This window comes from Melospiza georgiana, chromosome 5 (genome assembly GCF_028018845.1).
Source record: "Melospiza georgiana isolate bMelGeo1 chromosome 5, bMelGeo1.pri, whole genome shotgun sequence".
NCBI classification, from domain to species: Eukaryota; Metazoa; Chordata; class Aves; order Passeriformes; family Passerellidae; genus Melospiza; species Melospiza georgiana.
Window position 1 is genome coordinate 4,268,796 of NC_080434.1, and position 15,159 is coordinate 4,283,954.

At 38.3% G+C, this 15,159-nt stretch overlaps 1 protein-coding gene across 1 annotated transcript in view; it reads right to left on the bottom strand.

Annotated features, from left to right (window-relative positions):
- WWC2 (WW and C2 domain containing 2) overlaps positions 1–15,159 on the bottom strand; it is a 94,463-nt gene that overhangs the window by 17,657 nt on the left and 61,647 nt on the right. The window contains exons 10-16 of the mRNA XM_058024472.1: positions 11,755–11,844; positions 10,228–10,835; positions 6,700–6,823; positions 5,795–5,875; positions 5,626–5,712; positions 2,361–2,553; positions 627–797 (exon numbers count right to left, since the gene is read on the bottom strand). Coding sequence (XP_057880455.1) covers positions 627–797; positions 2,361–2,553; positions 5,626–5,712; positions 5,795–5,875; positions 6,700–6,823; positions 10,228–10,835; positions 11,755–11,844 — 1,354 coding nt within the window. The remainder of the gene's footprint in view (positions 1–626; positions 798–2,360; positions 2,554–5,625; positions 5,713–5,794; positions 5,876–6,699; positions 6,824–10,227; positions 10,836–11,754; positions 11,845–15,159) is intronic.

Below are 15,159 nucleotides of genomic sequence, written 5' to 3' on the forward strand. Positions count from 1 at the left end.
ATCACCCTACTGCTCCCTGATGTCAGCAGACACAATGACCCCCAGATCACGAGGGTAAGGGATTTGAATTGTCAGTGTATAGCACATTGAATAATCACTTTTACACAGAGTAAATCTCAATGAAAAACAATTGGTTTTAAAATGACAATGCAATCAAATATACTTTTGTCATCCTTCAATGTATTTTCTCATCTTCCCTATCGTACTGTTCTTAGGTGAAAAAGGGTGCTTTTCAAAGTTACATTTTCTATGCAGTTCCCTTAAGAAGGAATTAAAGGAGAAAAGCTTATTTAACCAGAAGAGTTAGTACGTTTTGCATAAACAGCATGTTCAATGCAATGGCTTTGAGTATGCAGATTCAACAGTTAATAAATTGCAATTTTTAATGTATGCATATGAAAATAAATTACACACTTAAGGAAGCTCTTCAGTAACATTCTTTCTAAAAAGAATCACAGCTGAAGGCCCTACTCACACAAAGTCACTCTAGACGAAAGTGCCTGCAAAACAGGGCCTTGGACCTTCAGGATGGCAGTTCCCACATTCAAATAACTACAATGCAATGGCACAATTGGAGTCTCTGGCTTTTTTCTTGCTATCACAGTAATAGCCAGCTCATCACTCACCAAGTCCAGTGAGTCCAGTGACTGTGATTGCTTGCTTAACAGAAGCATGTATTCGTCATTTTGTTCCTTGGGTTTTTTGCCAGGACTCTGCTTGCAAGGCAACAGGTTGTACCACAGAGTACAGGTCTCATCAGAAAGTGATAAATCTGCCAGGCTGATCTGAGTCCCAGCCTGTACAAAATAAGAAAAGGAAAAAAAATTATTTAAATTTGTTCTGTTTTCTACAAAACATTCTACTGTACTCATCATGCAGAACGGGCAGCACAAATTTGACATGAACCTTAATTCCCTTTCTAACTGTACAGGTTTTGATTTCCCTCTACTTCCAGTTAAAATTGACAAACAGAAGTACATGGAAATGTCCTTCATATTGTCTATTCTGCCATCTCTTATTTCAGCCTGCAGAAATGTCTCCCCACACCATACCACAGTACTGCACACACCTGCTCTAGTGCATTCAGCAATGAAAACCTGTGCAGCACCAGCTTGAGGGACAGCAAGTGTCACATGATTTTTCAACTGTCCCACCACAAAAATCATGCATATGGCAAATAATGGATGACCTTGCTTGCTCAAACCAGGGAAGAAGGAGATGAAAAGCCAGTAAAAGAGATTAAGAAACCCTTTCATTTGGACAAACACTGGCATCCACTGAGTTGGTACTCTGGGAAAACTTCTGAAGTACTCATGTTTGGGCTGTGCCTTGGGGATTAACATCCTTTGTTCTTTGGCAAAGCATATTATCTTCACAGCTGCTGGGCTGCACACATAGCTCTTGCCAAGACTCTGGTCATGTTGTCCAGGGCATTCTGCTGGGGATGATACTCCCAACTCTTTCATTTGATCTTTGGAATAAGTCTTGTCTTCATTGGAGTGTTTTGTTATTGTTGAGTCCTTTCTTCACGTCTGTATTCTGCCTAAGGTTACATTTTTGTTCTGTTGCCCTTCCCTTTCCTCAGGGGAAAACTCTTACATACTGAAAAAGGCCAACACATTCCCCAGGAATGAAGTTAACTTCTGAAAAGTGAAGCTGTTTCACAATAGTCAGAGCCAATGAACCCCAGCAGACTGCAGCATCTCTTCAGTGTGTGGTAACTGCACAAATCTCACTGTGCTACTAAAATCCCTCTCGTGGTGAAAAACTAGACTTGAGTTGTACCAGACCATGCAAAAGCAATTTGAAAGTAAATGAAGCATCACTGATTCAGTGATGACTACGATTAACAACAACATTCAAAGTGAAAGCTTCCAATGGGCTGATATATGAATGTCATGCTTTTTTATTTCAACAGATCATAAAGACCAAAAAGGTGTCCATCATATAATCTAAAATAACATCCAAAATGTAATTTAGTTTCTTCTTTGTGACAAATGGTGATAATGAGGGTTTGCTCTCATTATTTTTTACTGTGGCTCTTCTTCTGTTTTTACTTTAAAACCTAGCATTGAAGTTTATAGGGGTTTTATGTATAAAATGGCAAAGATGGAATATCAATCTGTAATTAAAGGGTTAAAGTAGTGTTAGAATTATCAAAACATCTTCCATCCAGGATTAGATTCTGTACCAGGAGTTTCATAGAAAGGCAGTATTCTAGGTACTGTAGCAACAACTAAGTTATGCTTCAGACTTTGTCTCCAAGTGCTGTGGAATTTTAGCAGCCTTGCCCATCAAAATAAGAGGGCACACTATAAACAAATGCATGCCAAAAAAGTACCAGAAATAAAACCACATACCAAGCATTCTTCTCGACGAGTCCTACTGACAGCACACACATCTACTCTCAGTGTCTTCTGTAGCAGTGCCACTTGAGAAATGGCCACTCTGAAGATCTCGTTGAATAAAATGGTTTCCATGGCAGGATGAACTTTAGTGCGGAACAGACAGCTGATATCAGTGGAGGATGGAAGGACTGCCACTCTGATATACCTGCCAGAAACAAAACAACATCTTTACCTCTGTCACTTGCTGGTGATGCAGGGGAGAAGTTCAGTCCATCAACTTAAGGACTGCATAGCAACAAGATGGAACAGTGGAATGGAAAAGAGGTGACAAAGATGAGTGGGGAAACATTTCCCAAGAAGGAATTTCTGTGCCTGGTAAGGTAGTAGTAGCAAGAGTGGAAGCAGTTTTGGACTCTGTCCAAGGTTAGTTACTGTAAACAATGAAGATCATGTCACAAGTGGCAGGAAACATGCCTTTAATGTTAATTTAAAAAAATGAGAAGAACTGGGGGGGATGTAAAAATTAAATTCTTAGAATAATGCAAGCAGCACTGAAAAGCAGTGATGTCTTTTAATCTTTTAAGGAAGCAAATCAAACAAGATTTCCAAAGAAAGCAGGAAACTAGGAAAGTAAGGAACAAAATAGCTAGGGCCATAGCTGCTTAAGATCAATTCATAACATATTAAGTGAAATTGGAAGAATGCATCTTGCAAGCCTAAATGGAAACACAGAGAGTAACTTGAAATTGTTACAAGGCTGCATTCATTTCATACAACCAATAGGAATTCCATGAAGCCAATGGGAATGGATATTACGCGGATAAAAGTTGTACTAGCTTACTTGAAGGTGTCACTTTAGCAGCAGCTTGACAGAGTAAAGACATTTTTAATGCAATTTGTATGTGCTATTTACCTATTGCACAGTTTCTCATACACACAAATGAGCATAGTTTAACATCTTTTCTGTGCCTATCTATTAGTCCATTTCTGGTACTGGCTTTAAATGTAAATGGCATTCACTGGACAATAGAATGCAATGAAGCTGGCTAAAGCAAGAAGAAAGAGTAGGTCAATGTAAATAATTGTGGAAATTGCTTTTTCTCTCAAAATTTATAGCACTACTGTTATATTTTCTGACTCCATGCAGAGTTTCATTAATTTTATTAAAAACTTAATTTTCCATTAGTTAAATCAAAAGAAATTAGGTCTGTGAGAAACATGATTTTTTTACTTGCATTTGGGCATAATCTTTATTTCCCAGTTATGCCAAACTTTTTGGAATAAAGAGCAAAATCTAGGTTGTTTGGTTCACATGTACAGCCTGGATAGCAGGTATCCTGCTCTTTGACATGCCAGTCCTGAGGTGAAGTGGTAGCATATTGTAACTCCAGTAATGCTGCTGCTGTATTCTTGTAACTGTAGGTGAGCAATTGGCAGTCCACTGAAAACAGCCATTTTAATAGACTAAGCAATTAAAAACATTTATAAAAGATGTAGGAATAGAAGATAAAGTGTATCAAAAGTATGTTTAAAAGGTAGTCCATTAGAACTTTCTTTTAATAACTGTTTGCCAATTTATTGGCATCAGGCCAAATGAGGAGTAAACAAAGAAGTGAAAGAAATTGTTCACTCACTTTGTTGTATACAAGTGGTTACTTTCATTTTCATTTATTAACTTAAAGAGTCAGTCGATGAATCAGGTTTTACTGTGACAAACCTATGACTTCTCAACTGATGAAGAAGTGACCCTGACACAGTAACCCTTCAGATGTGCTCTACCTGGGCTAAAAGTGAGCAGTTTTTACAGTAGCAGTAACACCTCATGTCAAATCTATTCTTCCATGTGTAAACATTCACCAAAGTACTAATTTATCCAACTGATGTTCTAGGAAATGCAGCTATAATGTAGCATCTTTTTTCAGACCAAATTTTTATTATTGTATGTATCTGTACAGATTATACATACATGCACATATAAGTGCAATAGGCAGAAAAATGCTATTTGCAAGGTCCTGCCTTTACCCTGCCCCTTCTTCCTCCTTGTTTTGTGCAGCTTTAATTTCATCAAATCTCTTTTAGCAGCAGCAGGTTAGGACTTCTTGACAATCAATTACAACTTCACACTTTAATTCCTGAAAAGAGGCCTGCTCTGGCCTAGCTTTATGTTACTGAACATTTTTTTGCCATCCTACATTATCTACTTTTCCTCTCACCTGTGTCAATTTATTCTTCTCTAGATTTTTTGTTTTCTTTTGCAAAATGTTAGTGGACTTGGAAGGTCAGCAGAGGAAAGACTAGTTCAAAGAAGGAAGGACAGTAGTAGAACAACCATTTGTTATTAACAAAAACAAACAGAAAAATACAGCAAGCACCCAGGCCTCTATCCTTAATGCATCCTTTCCATATCCAGTGGCTTCCTATTTATCTGCCAATCAAATTTAAGCCAATGGGATACAAAGGGAAAAGAACCAGCAAGAAAACTAAAATTTTCAAGGATTGATTATATCCTACTCCAATCCTATTAAGCTTTTCAACAATTTAAGGTAATCTTACAGTCTGTCAAAAAGCTTCTCAAGTACAAGTGTCCCCAAGGCAACCTGTACTTATTTATTCAGATGAGAATTTTGGATTAGAAACTCAGTGATAACATATTCAGGTTTTTCTCTACATATGATTCAAACTGCAATTTACTTTTAGACTTTGTTGGTCCAATTTGAATCAAGAACTAATTCTTAGCAGACCCCCAAGCTCTAGTAGTTAGGGATGGTGTATTTCAATGTGACTGTGTTTGTCCACTTGCAATTTATTAAATTACCACTATCCTTTAAAAGCTCACTTAAAAGACAAATACTTCTTTAAATACCATTTTACATCAAAAAGATACATAAATGTAAAAAGACAACACTGAGCTGAAAAGATGCCAAAGTATCAAATGAATGGTTTTAGTAACTATGGCATAGCTGTTTCGCACTCACAAAGCTGGAATGTTTAGAAGCAGTAGATAAAACACCATTTAAAAATCCTTTTTTATTCCAGTTTAGTGGAATGTGCAAATTTCTTGATAACATCTTATTCTTGCAGCATTGCTGCAATAGGCAAATACTAAATACTACATATTACATAAATACTATAATGCTAAATACTACAACAGTTTGAGAAGTTCTGTACATACTTCAGTGCTCTAAAGCCATAAATCAACCAATTCCTTTAGAGAATTTTTAGAATTTATTATTACACTCTTATATCTCAACTCTATGTCAGTGATTGTTTGACTTACACCTTAGAGCCAAGGGGGACAGGAAATGCTGGAAGGTTTCTAAGCCGCACTATGATTATCACAAAACTTGAATTGCTGTGGTCATATCTGTTAAAAAAGGACAACACAAGGGAAGTTTACTATTCACACTTCTGGATCAACAGAAATATTCCCCTTGCTGGTCACTCACCTGAGTCCTATTTGTACCTGAGCAGCCTCTAGAGTTGTTGCATCATCTTCACTATATACAGTGTCCTCAGTTTCATTTGGTCTAGGAAAACCAGGCAAATACTCAAATTTTGGAAAATTATAGTTAGCTTTCAGGAATTATTAACACATGCATATACAGAACATATATCCATCCTCCTAAACTGACTTAATTACAGCATGCACTCCAAATAAGAATTTCAGAGCCTGCACAACAGCAGTGCTTGTTTTAGGGGCAGTTGCTGCTGGAATAGTTTGACAACTGCAGCAATGATTCAGAAAGGCCTGAGGCTGATTACTGAAGATTACAGACCATACTATACAAACTAGTATGAAAAATCTTATAGAAGTTGTCTGGTCAAAAAATAACAGCAAGTGATGTTTCTTATATCCTGATCACTGCAGTGAACATTAAGCCTCAACCTGGATTATTTTAATTCTAACATTACAACAAAGTTTGTTAATGTATTTTCTATAACCTCTTTTTAAAAATAAAAACATTCCAAAAAATTGCTATGCAATCTTAAAAATCCTTAATAAAATAAGAAGTAAAAACAGTAACTCTGAGTATTGACAATAGAGTCACATGGCAAAACCTGCATAGTTTAAATCATAGCATAGTTTCTCTTGGGAACACTTCTAGCAAGGAAAAAACCCCAAGATTATAAAGAAGTATATTAATGCTATTCAACCAAGTTATACAAGCACAAAAAATAACCCTCAGATCAAACTTCATTGTTTGCCAAATACGCCTTTCTTTCCACCTAAAAATACAAATTATTTCTAAAAAAGGCAGGGCTGGTTACCATTTTCTGCAAGTACTGTGTAATTGATCATAGATATATTTAAATTTTTGGTGGGAAGACTTGCATGATTTCTCAAACCTACTGTTTCACAGAAGCTTCATATACACCACTATCTCCAGCTACAGACTCATCAGACACAGCAGCAGACACACAAGCTGTTTTCTCCTCAAGCAGATGACCAGCTGTTCTTCTTGGTAAATCACCACCTACAAAAGGAAAAAGAATGAAAACTAGTCCAAGAGATGAATAGTCAGAAAGAGAGATGAGCATAGCTTAGGAAGTTGTCACGTTGAAAGCAGTGACCCTTAGCTGAGTATCACAGAGTAGTTTTGTTCCATATCATTAAACATTCTGAGACTGTACTGCTCTTGCTACATATTCTGGCTACAGATATAACCAGACTGATGAACTTGAAAATGTACTATTACTTCTTTCCAGAGACACAGACTCCTATGATCACCCTTATGCATTGAGCTAGTTATTATCCTTCATTATCAGCCCTCACTTTCCTGATCTTTAAACCAGTATTTGCCCTGTTCACATTCAGCACTGTGGTAACACTGCAGCTACATGCCAAGTGCTTGCCTACTGTTTATTAAATATTCAAAAGTCAGACAGACATCCTCTCCCCAGTGATATAACTGCTGGAAATAAAATCCTCTCTGGTTTACTAGCATCAAAAACTTTCTCTGCTACAGGCTTTCAATGACTACTTAGCTTTAATCTTCAACTTGCATTCATATGTGAGTGTCATGCCATGAAGCCATATTCTGCAGCACAGCAAGCTGAGGGCCTGTGCAGTCCTTTTATCTGCCAGGGGTGAGGATATTGGTATGCATTATCATCCCCATCTGAATCATGACTTTACATCCTGTTAAGATGTTAAAATTTTAAGGCTCTAGATTAGATGATTGATTGCTGCATTTGTGCTTTTATTTATGGCAGTAGGAATACTATTTCCTTGATGATGAAGTGCTCTTTCCCTTCCCCCTCACCATGTGAGGGGTGAAGGTGATGACATGATTTATTGATTACCCTTAGGAATTACCACAGCAGCCTGAATTGACTTTGACAATGACAGAGACTGACTGTGGAAGAACTACAAGATATTCCAACTTGGTTTCTGACAGCAGGGACATGTGCAGAGGAGCAAATATCTCTATGGTTCACCTGTACAGAAAAGTCAGACAGGCAGAGAAGCAGGTGAACACTGCATCTAGAGAGCCAGTGCAGATTACATGAAAAGGAGCTGTACTACCTTCGAGTCTTTATCAATGCCCAAGTTAAGATTAGGCAGTATTCAGATTTGTAGTCCTGTAAAAACCCAAGTGTGTGGGCTGAAATTTTCAATGCAGGTTTAGTGCCTCTGGCTGAGTTTATTCAAACCTTCCAATTCAGCAGTTTCAAGGATGAAACTGGAGTAGAAACACTGAACAAACCCCAGATCTGTGTCTTACTGGTAATTACTGAAGTCTCACCATGAGGCCCATTTTACTGTGGAAACCAGAGTTACTGAAGTGTAATTAGTTAATACCTGGCTATACAAAATTCAAATACTTGTTTTGGCAGCCTTAATACAAGTTTAAAGATGAACTGTATTATGCATATGGTGCTACATGGGGAAGTATCACTATGAAGAATCACAGAATCAATTTACATTTTAAAACCATAACTACTTTTATAGACTTAAAAGGCAAGCAGACAATATCCAGAATAAGAGGTCCTCAAAAAGTGAAAAAATGTTAGAGAACCACACAATGTCTTTAAAAATAATGATCTATACAAATAATTTAAAAAAAAAATCTGATTTCACATAGCCCAAAATGTTCCCAAATTCCAAACCATTTTGAATTCAGTTCTCCAACCATGTGAGCTACAGACAGATTGCAAAGACAGACTGAAAATTGTTGTTAATTTGGAAAGGATATGCTGCTGAAATACAGGCAGGAAAATTAATTATTGTTTCAATCTTTTATAATATGGCTCTAAAGTAAAATAACTACTGTGCTACACTATCCTGAAAAGACAAAGGACAAAAAGACCCCCTCCCCTCAGATTTCCTTTCCATGCTTTTTCAATTTTGCATTTTACACCTTCAGACCATTAGGATATCAGTCAATTTCTCGTTTTCTCTCTGCACAGCGAAACAGAGTGGGGCCTCCCAGCTTGTACTAAGCACACCATACCTTTCTCTTCTGGTGCCACATTGCTCTGGCCAACTTTGAAATTACCACAGTACTGCTGTAAGCTAATCTAATTAGACAACAGATGTTATAACAGTTCCATGAGAGAATTAAAAAAATAAAAGCAAATTTCTCATTAAAATATATAACTGTATGAATATGACACGGTACTTTTATTAAAAATTTAAAAACTCCAAGCACAACAGTTCAAACTTGGTAATAAATCTGGACAATGCTCAAGAGCTAGGCCATGTTTATTCTCTAAAACACCAAACTCCTTAGTTAGCTGCTTCCCTACCAGCTCAGAAATACAATTGGAAATGCCAGGTACTGACCAGGTTTCAAATAGGGCTGCCAGTGCTCAGCACTACTGGAAATCTGTCTCACTCAGTTCTTCCTTGAGAAAACAGAGTGTAACATAAACATGAATGGTTTGCAACATACTTGAAGACAATGACACAGAATGACACCAGAAAAGAATAAATGTGCAGAGAGAGCACAACATACTGTCAGCTTGAACAAAAGGCAGCAAAGCGAGCACTCCAAGACTGAGCACAAGCCATCTTGACAGCTGGGATTTTTGAAATTCTGCCTCTGCCAAAGGTTTTGACAATATAAGATGATTAAGTATGCTGTATGGCTTTTGCTACAGACCAGAAGTGGAATTCATCACACCTAATTAACTAGTAACTAAGGATACCTTGATAACTCACAGTCATTCATCCCTTCTTCCTTAAAGGGAAGTATGCTTTAGGACAAGATGTCTCATTCTTTTGGAAGTTACCCACAGACTGCAAGGGGATCCTAGACTCACTTAGGAACTCTGTTCTAAATTGGATAAAAAGCTAAAAGCTGTGAAATTCATGTTAAAAATAGGGAAACTCTCACTGTAATGCAGTCACCTGTCTTTCTCAATTCAAAATGAAATGTAGATCTTTCAGTGATCTACAGCAGGCTCAAATAATTAGATACACATAACACATAATTTACAGTCTAGAAGTCTCTTTTACTGAGGATGTCAGTTTCTAACTTACTCTTCAATGAGAAAAAAAGTATCTGATTTCAAGTTACCAAAAAACCAGCAAAGGGTATTTGCTCTATATCCATACATCCTGATAGAACTTAGGAACAGCATGCATCCTCCCTGCTTTCAAAAGCCAGCTTCAGGTTTTTGTGTTACTGTTTTCATGACAGATTGCAATACGTGAACTTACCTTCTAAAATAGCTATGGAAAAATATGGACAGAATCAGGGTGATTGCAGATCTCTGCAGCCAAAACTAGAAGTTAGGTAACATCCCTCAGAACATGCAAGTGCATGCTGATCAAGATACTCTTCAGTTACACAACATACCTCCTCATTTCAAGTGCCAGCTGTTAATTTTCATGTTGCACATACATTTGACATTAGATTTTTTTTTTAATTACCTGAACTTCCTTCGTGTAGAGAAGGCAGAGGCTGCCTAACGTTTAGACCTTTATCATCTGTAGGAGTCTGAGATCCTGCTCTGGCTTCAGAGTCCAGCAATATTTGGTTCTCGCAGAAGCTAATGCCTGCAAAATCACCTGAAAGGTCAGAGTCTTCAAAGTCCGTAGTGAGGTGATGCAGAGGGGAGTTTTGAGCTGACACTGAAAATGCAGCTTCTAAAACCAAAGGGGAGCCTGGGGGGGACAAGGAGGAGAGAGAGGATCTGGAAGACAGTGATGTCACAGATTTGGGAGGTTCAGTCAATTTGGGATGATCTGCAGCTGAAGGAGAGTCACTGTAACCAAGTCTCCCATGGGAACTGACCACTTCATTTTCATGAATAGTAGTGATAGGCCCTGAAGGAATGTAACCAGTTTTTTCTTGCAACATGAAATCAAGTTTGTACTGATAGTCCAAATCTGTAATTTGCTCGCCTTGGTTATAGTAGAGATCCGTGGAGCTGAGCGAGTTTAGCGAGCCTCTACTGGATGTGTTCAGAGATCCCCGGCTGGAAGCAAGGGATCCCAAACTGCTCCCTGAAGACACAGATAACGTGCTGGCTGAGAGGCTGCAAACAGAGCACAAACACATGCTGATGTTACTGAACTGAACCAGCACAAAGCAGAACAAAGAGAGGGAAGCTTGACTGAATCTGCCTCGTAACAGATCACAACCAAAGGCTGCTTGGGGCATTATGTTTTTAAGCACCTATACCTGGCTTAGCTCAGTGTGCCCAACCTGCACACTACCAGGGCAATGTACTCTGCCTTTGGCCACCTGCCTAAACCCCTTTTCTTCTGGAGAAGGCTGCAGATTTGACAAGCTGGCCTGGCAGTAACAGCAGCCTTCTCAGCTGTTACATCCCACTGGAAACCTGCTCCACTCTGATGTGGGTGCTTGTATGGTCAATGTGACAGCACAGGGATCCCCAAGATGGAGCTTGTGACAGCAGAGGAGCGTTGCCACCTCTAGAGCAAGTTGTGCAGCCCACCCTATGCCCAAGCACCTGTGAAGGTGCCAGATATACAATTTATAGCAGAACTGCTTCCCGTCTGCGTGACAACACGCACTCCATGTGCACAGTAAATCCAACTATGTAAATTATGGCAAAGGCTGGAACATGCAGTCTTGTCCTGTTAATAACAGCAGATAGGGAGTCCTGTTGGGCCAGAGAAACTGAGTGCCACTGCCTTGGTTCTGGAGGACTGCTGGGAAAAAATGTCAGGAAAAGTAATTCAAACAGGCCCTTCTAAACACTTAAAATATATTTACTGAACGATAACAGAACTATCAACTTAGAAAATTTCCTGAAATTCTAAAAGTACTCCAGGTTTGCATGGTGACAAAACACTTTAAGCTATTACATTTGCATTTTTTTACTTTAATATATTTTGCTGAGCTTCCAGCTAAGAGATAAGCCTAAGAATGAAGTTGAGACATCCAGATCTACTACAAAACAGGTTTTACATCATGCAGTACAGTCTCACCTCCTAAGTTGTGAATGCAAATAGGTAGTTAACTTTGTAGTTTCTTCAAGTTTCTGTACCAGCTCTTTTCTTCTGTCCTCCAATTTTAATCTGCAAAAATATGTACATATTAGTTTAGGAAAGCATTACAGAATAGGCTAGAACATTTTACAGATAAAAAAGAAACAAAGTGAAGATCCCTCATTTTTTTTATCAGGTTGCCAGTGACTAAAATCCAAAATAGTGTGTTAGCTCTCAGTCTGATCATAAAACCCCAACTGCTTCAGCAGAGTGACTTTACCTGCAGAATACCAAGAACTGTAACAAACCTGCTGAGTGTACAAGCAAGCACAGGGTTGGGACATTCACACTGTACCAAAGGGAACATGCACCCAATAAAAAAGTAACAAATGAGCACTGGGAAAATAGCTGCAACTTCAGGATAATACGATCTGCACTCATGCAGTTTTTAAAAGCCACACTGCAGACTCCGTCCTCACTTAATATAGTTCCAGGGAAAAAAGAAAACAACAAACAAAACCAACCAACAAAACCAGGAAAATCAAAAGAACACCAATACCAGTAATACCAGTATTATTTTTGATAACTTGAAGTTTAAAATCAAACCGCTCCCTTTAATTTCAGAATCTTTATATAGAGATAAAGCACAGCAAATCAAAGCATCATTCAGTGAAAGGTTCTGAGATTATAGACCATATTTAGGAGTCCTTGATCGAGATTTCTACATTCCCAACAGCTTTGTCAGCACCTCAGAGCCACACAGCATTGTAATGCTCATCATCAAGTTCACCTTTATGAGAAGGCAGGATTTATTGCCTCCTGCTTTATCTAGAACAGCTCTAAAGCCACAAAATGGGGAACTCTCCTTTTCCTCTTGGATAGGAGAAATGATTCACTAACGTTTAGAGTGATTTCCCCTCCTCTTTTAATTCCTTTTTATCACTCCATTTACACTAAATAAATTGCTTGCTTTCAGTGGTTTCAGCTAAAATCCTCCTGTAGTTGTGGATTACTATCTTCTCCTCTAGGCCTTGCTCAGTCAACTGATACATCACAAGCTCTCCAGCTACTAATCTGAGAAACAAGAAACATCAACCATTGCTTTCTTACACAAAATGAATTAACTGAATTAGATACTCAAGAGTGCTCAGAATTCACTCCCTTTGAACATCAGATACCAGCAAAGTACATTAAGTCCCTGATTCAGCAAAGCATGAAAAGCACTTGCTTACACCCATGCTTATTCAGCGAGAAAATGTGGGTTATGCAAAGGTGAATAAGTTACCCCGAGGTCAGCCAGGGTGTGACTTCCACTCCACTGCCCACGCCACAGTGCTCTCACACTGCAGTGATGTGCTCATCTGCCAATACCTGCTAAGGCTGTTAAAAGCATACACGGTATTTCATTCTGTGGAAGACATGCACACAGGTTTCCACACCAGGAATTATGTTCATCTATAGTATCAGACACTCTTTCCAATAATTTTACTATTTATCCATGCTTTCTGTCTAATTGTAAAGCCTAATCTATCCTGCTTTTCCCAAGCAAGAGTGCTCTTCACTAGCTCTTCTGTGGCTTTTCAGTAGTAAGTTATGATTTTTTCCTCAAGGAAGAGGCATAGAAATTGCTCTGTGTTCAACTACTAATGGCAGAAGATGGGAAAAAAAATAAAAGCTTAGGAATTGCTCTGAATGAAGTCCTCAAAAAAAGCCACCTTGAGAGAGACATTATAGCAACTCAATTTGTACTACTGAACTAAAAGGTTTCATTGGTTTTTGTCTCAAAAGTACAATTAATAGTTTGTTTTCTGTTACCATCTTAAGGAGGTTGATAAACATAATTTATCCCTTATAATTTAGCACCTGAAAAAAATTCTTTCCTGGAAGTAATTTGATCTACTAGTAATTAAATACAATTGTTAATACCTGCAGGCTAATGTCAGAAAGATGCTAGTCACAAATCTCAAACACAAGCCAAGTGATGAATCACTTGTGGAAGTTTGAGGAAATGAAGGAAGTAATTTTATGATCTCACAACAAATTGAGATTCAGGTAAAGTTTTTTCATCCTACATCCGGCAAAATGGAAAAAAAAACCAACAACCCCAGCTCCAAAACTTTCAGCCAATGAACCTTCCCTCTTTATAGCACAAGCAGGAACTACAGTATCCACAAACCCCTGTGTAAACACCTAAACAACCACTGTGTAATCTGTTCTGACACGGGCCTCTCTCTGTCTCTCTTGTTTGCACCACTTCTGTTTAAATCAATCTGTTCCTCCTTGCAGGAGGGACTTCAGTGTTAGTGAGGCATCTTTCTCTTTTGATCTTAGATTGTAACATTGCTGAGAGGCGCAGTGAATATTTAAAGAAAATACATATAAAAGGTAAAGTGCACATAGCTAACCTTTCAATGCAGACTTAGGTGGACATGTTTGTGACAGGAACAAGAGCAGGTGCCCGTTTTGCAGGCAACAGCACAATCAATCAAGTACTTAAATCATGGACCTGTTCAAATGGCTGTGCTTACTTGGGAGATACTGCCAAGGATTAAAGCAATAATGGAACTCAGAGGCAAGAAAGTAGCAAGTAGTCCTCAACAGTTTCACAATCCAGTTATTTCTACACAGTTGCTTTAAGGCTTCTTAAAGCAGCCAGAGTATGCCCTGTCTCTGCCTTTTTGAAGTTGATATGTTATGATCTACACTCTCCTTCTGTAAATTGAATCCATGTACATCTACTAGTGGCAATTTCAGCATCCTGCACCAAAATAACCCAGGGCTATGCTATAATGTTTTTGTTTTAAGTCAGAGCACGTCTCCTGTTTCTTTTCCCCTTAGAAATAAAAACCCCCAAACCACTAAACCAAATGAAAGAACCCTCATTGCATTAAGCTCTGGCATAATCCACAGCTTCTTATGCTGCTGCTTCATTATTATTACCTGTGAAGACACTGCAAACTGAAGGCATTAATGGAACCTCATAGAAGAAAATGGTAATGCAACAATAGCACAATATTTTGAAGATGGCATGGCTCCTCCACTGAGAATGGAGAGGAGAACCTCCCTCATCTCCAAGAAACAAAATCCTGCTGATTGATCCGGTACAATTAAATGTATTCTTTTTAAATTAACATTTTAGACAAAGTTTCATCATCTGAATCCTTCTGAAAAAGAAGATTCACTTTATGTTTATAGTAGACAAATCAGAAATAATCCTCAAAATAGCCTCAGGTGAAAGAATTTATGTGCTCTGAAGTCACCAAAGGAGACAGTTTTAATATAAACAGTTGAAGCCAGAAATTCACTGGAGACTCACTGGAATAACAAAAAAGCAACCCAGAAGCTGCTGTAAGTGCTACCTCAATCAACAGAGCACAACATGCTGTACATTAACTTCACGAAATA